The sequence below is a fragment of the Boleophthalmus pectinirostris genome, unplaced genomic scaffold (genome assembly GCF_026225935.1).
Source record: "Boleophthalmus pectinirostris isolate CB_2022bp ecotype Guang Dong unplaced genomic scaffold, ASM2622593v1 HiC_scaffold_1, whole genome shotgun sequence".
NCBI lineage: Eukaryota > Metazoa > Chordata > Actinopteri > Gobiiformes > Gobiidae > Boleophthalmus > Boleophthalmus pectinirostris.
This window is the reverse complement of record NW_026570970.1, coordinates 483,742-493,741: the sequence shown is the minus strand read 5'-3', so window position 1 is coordinate 493,741 and position 10,000 is coordinate 483,742. Positions and strand designations below refer to the sequence as shown.

General features: G+C 53.3%; 1 protein-coding gene across 4 annotated transcripts in view; it reads left to right on the top strand.

Moving 5' to 3' along the window:
• rab3gap1 (RAB3 GTPase activating protein subunit 1) overlaps window positions 1–10,000 on the top strand; it is a 33,402-nt gene that overhangs the window by 15,201 nt on the left and 8,201 nt on the right. For all 4 annotated transcript variants that reach the window (XR_008632201.1, XR_008632200.1, XM_055153876.1 and 1 more), the window contains exons 9-21: window positions 1,889–1,970; window positions 2,512–2,580; window positions 2,720–2,793; window positions 3,095–3,187; window positions 3,303–3,475; window positions 5,493–5,576; window positions 6,331–6,503; window positions 6,960–7,014; window positions 7,654–7,941; window positions 8,306–8,443; window positions 8,557–8,772; window positions 8,864–8,960; window positions 9,156–9,259. Coding sequence is in view for 2 of the 4 variants with exons in the window: in XM_055153876.1 (XP_055009851.1) it covers window positions 1,889–1,970; window positions 2,512–2,580; window positions 2,720–2,793; window positions 3,095–3,187; window positions 3,303–3,475; window positions 5,493–5,576; window positions 6,331–6,503; window positions 6,960–7,014; window positions 7,654–7,941; window positions 8,306–8,443; window positions 8,557–8,772; window positions 8,864–8,960; window positions 9,156–9,259 (1,646 nt within the window). In the remaining 2 variants the exon portion in view is untranslated. The remainder of the gene's footprint in view (window positions 1–1,888; window positions 1,971–2,511; window positions 2,581–2,719; window positions 2,794–3,094; window positions 3,188–3,302; window positions 3,476–5,492; window positions 5,577–6,330; window positions 6,504–6,959; window positions 7,015–7,653; window positions 7,942–8,305; window positions 8,444–8,556; window positions 8,773–8,863; window positions 8,961–9,155; window positions 9,260–10,000) is intronic.

Here is a 10,000-nt window from a genome sequence, read left to right as displayed (position 1 = left end):
CACGTACACACTCGTACACACACACACTTACACACACACACAAAAACACACACGCGCACACACACACACACACAAAAACACACATTTACACACACACACACACACTTACAAAAACACACACAAACACACACACGCACACACACACACACACACTTACACAGGTATACACACACACTTACACGCACACGCAAAAACACGCGCACACACACACACACACACACAAACACACACTTACACACATTTACAAACACACACACACAAAAACACAGACTTACACAAAAACACACACGCGCACACACACATACACGTACACACCCCCACACACACACGTACACACTTTCAAACGTATACACACATGTACACACACACACATACACATGTATATACACACACACACACACACACACTCTTACGCGCGTGGAGCATTAGGATTGGTTCACTCGACAGGAGGCGGGACTTTTTTTTTATTGAACCAATCGCTGCTGTTTGTTCGTGACGTTTGTAAAGTTCCAGATCCCACAGGAAGAAGAACAAGAAGGACTTTCCCTGAGATCAAACTCACCAGACGTTCCCTTTGTTCCAGTTTAAATCCTCGGGAATCTGAGGAATCGAACACACAGAACGTCTGTCTCTTCTCTGATTGGCTGGAGCCTGAACTCAACACTTGTGGGGTTTTTGTGAATCGTTGAGTGTTTTTTGATTCTGAGCAGAGACACTAGGAGGCGCCAGACTGGATAATAATCGTGTGTTCCGTTTGTAAATAGTTCATAAAGTTTAATTCAAAATGTCTGAAAAACACAAAAGAAGATCATTGTGTTGGATTATGAAGAGCAGAGGTGGGATTAAATAAGTTTTCTTCTTCCCGCTCCTTTTTGGGCAAAATAAGTAATAATAATAGTTATTAGTTGTTATTGTTATTTTCATTTGTTATGATTTCACTTATGTCATTTGTTCCATTGTGTAGAAATGTAAATCTTTACTTGCCCAAAATAAATTCATAAAAAAAAATATATTAAAAATTCACTTTGTAAAAAAACATGACCCCTCACCCGTCACAGCCTCACCTGTCACCTGTCACAGACTCACCTGTCACAGACTCACCTGTCACAGCCTCACCTGTCACAGCCTCACCTGTCACCTGTCACAGACTCACCTGTCACAGACTCACCTGTCACAGACTCACCTGTCACAGACTCACCTGTCACAGCCTCACCTGTCACCTGTCACAGCCTCACCCGTCACAGCCTCACCCGTCACAGCCTCACCTGTCACCTGTCACAGACTCACCTGTCACAGACTCACCTGTCACAGACTCACCTGTCACAGCCTCACCTGTCACCTGTCACAGCCTCACCCGTCACAGCCTCACCCGTCACAGCCTCACCTGTCACCTGTCACAGACTCACCTGTCACAGCCTCACCTGTCACAGCCTCACCTGTCACCTGTCACAGCCTCACCGTCACAGTCACCGTCACCGTCACACCACCCGTCACAGCCTCACCTGTCACAGACTCACCCGTCACAGACTCACCCGTCACAGCCTCACCTGTCACAGACTCACCCGTCACAGACTCAACCCGTTCACAGCCTCACCTGTCACAGACTCACCCGTCACAGACTCACCCGTCACGTCACAGCCTCACCTGTCACAGCACTCACCCGTCACAGCCTCACTGTCACAGCCTCACCCGTCACAGCCTCACCTGTCACCTGTCACAGCCTCACCTCACAGTCACACAGCCTCACCTGTCACAGCCTCACCCGTCACAGCCTCACCTGTCGCCTGTCACAGCCTCACCTGTCACAGACTCACCTGTCACAGCCTCACCCGTCACAGCCTCACCTGTCGCCTGTCGCTCTGACCTGTGTGTTGTTCTTCTTCCTCAGACTTCGACGGTCTGTTCGGGGGAGAGGTTGGAGGAGTGGAGTTTGGTAAAGTTCCGTTTGGAGCGTGTGCGGAGCCCATCAGGTGTTTATCAAAGTATCAGAATCAGATACTGATCGATACTCAAACTAGAGACGCACCGATCCGATCCTGGTATCGGGTATCGGTGCTGTATTTGAGAGATGTTTTTATTTTGACATAAATGACGGCTCCATAGATCTGAGCCAAATGTTCTCAGTCTCTGGGATCCGTTTCTCGGATATCGGCAGATACTTAAAGCTACAGAGTCAGAATCGATATCGGAACTTAAAAAGCTGGATCCTTCATCTCTAACTCTAAAACGAGTATCAAAACTAGATCAGAATTGGTATCAAGTATCGAGTTTGTTCTTTAAAATCAAAATCTAGACCTTAGACCGTTGGGGTTTTTTGGTTTGACCGTTGGGGTTTGACTGTTGGGGTTTTGGGGTTTGACCGTTGGGTTTGGGGTTTGACCATTGGGGTTTGACCATTGGGTTTGACCATTGGGGTTTGACCGTTGGGGTTTGACCGTTGGGGTTTGACCGTTGGGGTTTGTGTCTGTGCTTCTAAACTGCACCTGTCCTTCTGCACCTGTCTTTCTGCAGTGAGCTGCACCTGGCCGCCACCTGGCCTCACCTGACCGAGGGCATCATCGTGGACAACGACGTGTACAGGTGAGTGTGACAGGTGAGACAGGTGTGACAGGTGAGAGAGACAGGTGTGACAGGTGTGACAGGTGTGAGGGGGGCAGGTCCATGGTTTATTTCCAGACTGTGTCGGGGCATCTGGGTTAAAGTGTCTTGTGTTCTTCAGTGAGCTGGACCCTCTGCAGGCGCCGCACTGGACTGTGAGGATCAGGACCGTGGACAACCCCCAGTGTCTGCTAGGTACTAAACCAGGACTAAACCAGGACTAAACCAGGACTGGACCAGGACTGGACCAGGACTGAACCAGGACTGGACCAGGACTAAACCAGGACTGGACCAGGACTGGACCAGGACTGGACCAGGACTGGACCAGGACTGGACCAGGACTGGACCAGGACTGGACCAGGACTAACCAGGACTAAACCAGGACTGAACCAGGACTGGACCAGGACTGGACTAGGACTGGACCAGGACTGGACCAGGACTGGACCAGGACTGAACCAGGACTGGACCAGGTCTGAACCAGGTCTTTGTGGCTCAGGGGACTTCCTGCTGGAGTTCTTCAGACTGACTCTGTGCTCTGAGTCGATGGACGAGATCATGGGCCGCGCCCTGTCGGAGGAGGAGGGGAAGGGTGAGTACACTGCTCCCTACAACCCGGTCTAAAGCCGGTCTAAAGCCGGTCTAAAGCCGGTCTAAAGCCGGTCTAAAGCCGGTCTAAAGCCGTTTGTCTGTGTGTGGTGTTGTAGAACACGCAGACATCAGCTCGGCGCTGCAGAAGCTCACTCAGCCCTCGGCCTCGGTCCACATTTCCAAACTGTCCGTGTCCCACATGGTCCACAGCGCCCGGAGACGCATGAGGAGGAGGAGGAGGTACGAAGAGTCTCCACTGAGCAACCAGAGCCTCAACACGGCCCTGCTGGTGAGCCCGCCACAATAAAACTCACTCAACACGGCCCCGCCACAATAAAACTCACTCAACACGGCCCTGCTGGTGAGCCCGCCACAATAAAACTCACTCAACACGGCCCTGCTGGTGAGCCCGCCACAATAAAACTCACTCAACACCCTCCCCGCCAATAAAACTCACTCAACACGGCCCTGCTGGTGAGGCCCGCCACAATAAAACTCACTCAACACGGCCCTGCTGGTGAGCCCGCCACAATAAAACTCACTCAACACTTCCCCGCCACAATAAAACTCACTCAACACCTCCCCGCCACAATAAAACTCACTCACACCTCCCCGCCACAATAAAACTCACTCAACACCTCCCCGCCACAATAAAACTCACTCAACACCTCCCCGCCACACTCACTCATAAAAAAACTCACTCAACACGGCCCCGCCACAATAAGACTCACTCAACACCTCCCCGCCACAATAAAACTCACTCAACACCTCCCCGCCACAATAAAACTCACTCAACACCTCCCCGCCACAATAAAACTCACTCAACACGCCCCGCCACAATAAAACTCACTCAACACCTCCCCGCCATAATAAAACTCACTCAAACACCTCCCCGCCACAATAAAACTCACTCAACACCTCCCGCCACAATAAAACTCACTCAACACCTCCCGCCACAATAAAACTCACTGAACACACCCTTCCACAGTAAAGGTACTGGTGAATTAAATTTGTATTATATATTATATATTATATATTAAAGGTTGTATGGAGGATTTTTTTTTGTTTCAAACTGTCAGTCAAAAATTAAAATACCATTACAGAGACGCAGCAGCTTTGTAATTATGATGACAAAAAAAAAAAAATAATGAAAATCTATCAACTGTGGACGTGTTGAGGCCAGATAAACATCAGCCAATAGAAAACGAGGCTCCCTCATTTTCTATTGGCTGTTAGGTTGTCAATCAAACTCCCTAGTATAACTGATTCGTCGGAGCGCGGGGATTATGTGGTTTACGCAGCGGTTCTTAGAGGCTTTTTCGAACTGTCGCTTCCTCGCATTTCGCACAAAGTTTGTCGCGACGGCGGACGAGAATCTACGACCGGTTCACCGCAAAAGGAGCAAAGCCAAACTGAGGTGATTCTTGGAGATCTCGTCCAGCGATGGCGCGACCGAAGCAGACGAAGGGTCTAAAAACTGACGCGTCGGTCGCTGAATTACTTCTAGACAGGAAACTTCAACAGTGATTCTGAACGCGCACAAGGACTGACGCTGTATTTCTCTTCCCTTAAAAAAATCCTCTATACAACCTTTAAGATTCTGTATCAAGAACCTGGTTTAGTCCTGGTTTAGTCCTGGTTTAGACCTGGTTTAGACTTGGTTTAGACTTGGTTTAGACTTGGTTTAGACCTGGTTTAGACCGGGTTTAGACCGGGTTTAGACCGGGTTTAGACCGGGTTTAGACCGGTTTAGACTTGGTTTAGACCGGGTTTAGACTTGGTTTAGACTTGGTTTAGACTTGGTTTAGACCGGATTTAGACCTGGTTTAGACCTGGTTTAGACCTGGTTTAGACCTGGTTTAGACCTGGTTTAGACCGGGTTTAGACCCGGTTTAGACTTGGTTTAGACCCGGTTTAGACCAAGTTTAGTCCTGGTTTAGACTTGGTTTAGACCTGGTTTAGACCTGGTTTAGACTTGGTTTAGACTTGGTTTAGACTTGGTTTAGACCCGGTTTAGACCTGGTTTAGACCTGGTTTAGTCCTGGTTTAGACTTGGTTTAGACTTGGTTTAGACCTGGTTTAGACCTGGTTTAGACCTGGTTTAGACTTGGTTTAGACCTGGTTTAGACCTGGTTTAGTCCTGGTTTAGACTTGGTTTAGACTTGGTTTAGACCTGATTTAGACCTGGTTTAGACCTGGTTTAGACTTGGTTTAGACTTGGTTTAGACCCGGTTTAGACCGGGTTTAGACTGGGTTTGGTCTTGGTTTAGTCCTGATTTTCCTGACATCCGTTTCCTTGACCTCAGTTCCTGTTTCCGGATGCTGCGGTGGAAAAGACTCCGGTGGAGAAGAGCAGCCCTCACAGCGGCGAGATCCAGGACCCAGACTCTGTACGAACCCGAGCTTTACAACTCAGCCTCATGTAAACCTGCTGTAGTCCTGCTGTAGACCTGCTGTAGACCTGCTGTAGTCCTGCTGTAGACCTGTAGACTGTGTGTCCTGCTGTAGTCCTGCTGCTGCTGTAGACCTGCTGTAGTCCTGCTGTAGTCCTGCTGTAGACCTGCTGTAGTCCTGCTGTAGTCCTGCTGTAGACCTGCTGTAGTCCTGCTGTCCTGCTGTAGACCTGCTGTAGTCCTGCTGTAGACCTGCTGTAGACCTGCTGTAGACCTGCTGTAGACCTGCTGTAGACCTGCTGTAGTCCTGCTGTAGTCCTGCTGTAGTCCTGCTGTAGACCTGCTGTAGTCCTGCTGTAGTCCTGCTGTAGTCCTGCTGTAGTCTGCTGTAGACCTGCTGTAGACCTGCTGTAGTCCTGCTGTAGTCTGGTTTATCCTGCTGTAGTCCTGGTTTAGTCCTGCTGTAAACCTGCTGTAGTCCTGCTGTAGACCTGCTGTAGACCTGCTGTAGACCTGTATCTGCTGTCCTGCTGTAAGTCCTGCTGTAGACCTGCTGTAGTCCTGCTGTAGTCCTGCTGTAGTCCTGCTGTAGACCTGCTGTAGTCCTGCTGTAGACCTGCTGTAGACCTGCTGTTAGTCCTGCTCTCCTCTTCTCTCCTCCTCAACTGGTCTGTGGTCTGGTCTCTGGTCTGGTCTGTGGTCTGTGGTCTCTGGTCTTTGGTCTGTGGTCTAACCGTGGTCTCTGGTCCAGACTCAGTACCTGCACCTGAAGGCGGCTCCTGTGGACAGTCTGACTCATCGTGTGGCTCTGTGTCTGGCGTCGCTGAATCACTCTCAGGGTGGAGTCAGAGCCGTGGCTCATCTGTGGCAGGAGTTTGTGCTGGAGCTGCGCTACCGCTGGGAGAACAACTACCTCATCCACGGGTATAACACTCACCAGGGGTGTAACACTCACCACCAGGGGTGTAACACACTCACCACCAGGGGTGTAACACTCACCACCAGGGGTGTAACACACTCACCACCAGGGGTGTAACACACTCACCACCAGGGGTGTAACATTCACCAGGGGTGTAACACACTCACCACCAGGGGTGTAACACACTCACCACCAGGGGTGTAACACACTCACCACCAGGGGTGTAACACACACTCACCACCAGGGGTGTAACACACTCACCACCAGGGGTGTAACACAGGGGTGTAACACACTCACCACCAGGGGTGTAACATTCACCAGGGGTGTAACACTCACCACCAGGGGTGTAACTTTAGAACACACAGCTCACAGGGTCCGTTTGTCTCATTCAGGAACTTTTCAAACGTCAAACTTCTGATGTTCTGACATTTTCACTTTTGTTTCTGTTTGGTTGTGTCCAGTTTGTCCAGTGGAGCTCCTGACCTGCGCTGCTGCCTCCTGCACCAGAAACTCCAGGTGTGTGAACAAACTCACTGAAAGAACAAAGGGTCAGAGGGGGGTCAGAGGAGGGTCAGAGGAGGGTCAGAGGGGTCAGAGGGGGTCAGAGGGGGTCAGAGGGGGGTCAGAGGAGGGTCAGAGGGGGTCAGAGGGTCAGAGGAGGGTCAGAGGAGGGTCAGAGGGGGTCAGAGGGGGTCAGAGGAGGGTCAGAGGGGTCAGAGGGGTCAGAGGGGGGGGGGGGGTCAGAGGGGGGTCAGAGGAGGGTCAGAGGGGGGTCAGAGGGGGGTCAGAGGAGGGGCAGAGGGGGGTCAGAGGGGGTCAGAGGGGGTCAGAGTCAGAGGGGGGTCAGGGGGTCAGAGGGGTCAGAGGAGGGTCAGAGGAGGGTCAGAGGGGGTCAGAGGGGGTCAGAGGAGGGTCAGAGGGGGTCAGAGGAGGGTCAGAGGGGGTCAGAGGTCAGAGGAGGGTCAGAGGAGGTCAGAGGGGGTCAGAGGGGGTCAGAGGGGTCAGAGGGGGTCAGAGGGGTCAGAGGGGGTCAGAGGGGTCAGAGGTCAGAGGTCAGAGGGGGTCAGAGAGGGGGTCAGAGGGGGGTCAGAGGGGGTCAGACAGAGTCAGAGGAGGGTCAGGAGGGTCAGAGGTTTGACTCTTGTGTTTGTGCAGATGTTGAACTGTTGTATTGAGAGGAAAAGGTCACGTGACGAGGCGCACCGCGAGCAGAGTCCAGGGGGCGGTTCCTCGGACGGAGCGGCGGCGTCGCCTTCGGACGGGGCCGCGGCGCCGTCCACGTCCTGGGAGTCCTGGAGCGACAGCGAGGACGAGTTTTACGAGTGCGTTAGCGATTTGTCCGAGAGCGGCCACGGCGACCGGAAACCCGAGGGACGCCTCAGAGCGCACGGCGACATGAAGCTGCTGCACGCCGACCAACCGCTCTACATCCCCGTCACGCAGGTGAGCAGGCCCCGCCCACACACAGGCCCCGCCCCCCACAGGCCCCGCCCCCCCACACACGCCCCGCCCCCCCACACACGCCCCGCCCCCCACACACACACACACAGGCCCCGCCCACACACAGGCCCTGCCCACACACACACAGGCCCGCCCACACACACACGCCCCGCCCACACACACACACACACGCCCCTCCCACACACACGCCCTCCCACACACACACGCCCCTCCCACACACACGCCCCTCCCACACACACGCCCTACCCACACATAGGCCCCTCCCACACACACTCCGACACACACAGGTAGTCTCTCCCCACTCTCTCCTCTCTCTCTGTCTCACCTGTCTCACCTGTCCTGCCAGGAGCCGTCCCCTGTCACAGAGGACATGTTGGAGCAGCAGTCTGAGGTTCTGTCCAAACTGGGCACATCAGCAGAGGGCGCTCACCTGCGCGCGCGGATGCAGAGCGCCTGTCTGCTGTCCGACATGGAGGCCTTCAAGGTACTCGACCGGGACTCTGACCACCGGGACTCTGAACCCTGAACCTGGACTGAACCTGGACTGAACCTGGACTGAACCTGGACTGAACCTGGACTAAATGTGTTTGTGCGCAGGCGGCGAACCCGGGCTGCGTGCTGGAGGACTTCGTGCGCTGGTATTCTCCGAGGGACTTCGTGGTCTCGGAGGGCGAGGACGGCGAGACCAGGGGGGCACTGAGCGCCCGCATGACCATCCCCGGCAACATGTGGCTCGAGGCCTGGGACACCGCCAAAGCCACGCCCGCCCGCCGCCAGAAACGCCTGTTCGACGACACCACCGAGGCCGAAAAGGTACTGGACCGGGACTGGACCGGACTAAACCGGACTAAACCTGGATTAAAACAGCTCCCTGTGTGACCTCTGACCTGTGACCTGTCGACAGGTGCTGCATCACCTGTCTCTGCTGAAGCCCTCAGAGTTGGTGCTGCAGCTGCTGCCGAGTCTCATCCTCTCAGCTCTGGGCAAACTCCAGGAGGAAGGTGAGTCTGGACCCGGACTGAACCCAGACTGAACCCGGACTGAACCCGGACTGAACCCGGACTGAACCCGGACTGAACCCGGACTGAACCCGGTCTAAACCCGGACTGAACCCGGACTGAACCCGGACTGAACCCGGACTGAACCCGGACTGAACCCGGTCTAAACCCGGTCTAAACCCGGACTGTGGTCTCCAGAGGCGTCAGAGAACCTCCCGTTGGTGAGGAAGTCCTTGGTCCAGGCTTCGGTTCAGGCTGGGACACTTCTGCACCAGCCCCAACCCGACCTCCAGCAGCTCCAGGTACTTCACCTGTCCCCAACCTGCCCCCCAACCTGCCCCCTCAACCTGCCCCCCAACCTGCCCCCCAACCTGCCCCCCCCAACCTGCCCCCCAACCTGCCCCCAACCTGCCCCCCAACCTGCCCCCAACCTGCCCCCCAACCTGCCCCCCAACCTGCCCCCAAACTGCCCCCAAACTGCCCCCCAACCTGCCCCCAACCTGCCCTGTGTGTTGTGTGTGTGTTGTGTGTGTGTTGTGTGTTTACTGGTTGTGTTGTGTGTGTGTTGTGTGTGTGTTGTGTGTTTACTCGTTGTGTTGTTGTTGTTGTGTGTTTACTGGTTGTGTTGTGTGTGTGTTGTGTGTTTACTCGTGTTGTGTGTGTGTTGTGTGTGTGTTGTGTGTTTACTGGTTGTGTTGTTGTGTGTTGTGTGTTTACTGGTTGTGTTGTGTGTGTGTTGTGTGTTTACTGGTTGTGTTTGTGTGTGTGTTGTGTGTGTGTTGTGTGTTTACTCGTTGTGTTGTGTGTGTGTGTGTGTTGTGTGTGTGTTGTGTGTTTACTGGTTGTGTTGTTGTTGTTGTGTGTTTACTGGTTGTGTTGTGTGTGTGTTGTGTGTTTACTGGTTGTGTTGTGTGTGTGTTGTGTGTTTGTGTTTTGTTGTGTTGTGTGTGTGTGTGTGTGTGTGTGTTGTTGTGTTGTTGTGTTACTGGTTGTGTTGTGTTGTGTGTGTGTGTGTGTGTTGTGTGTGTGTGTGTGTGTTGTGT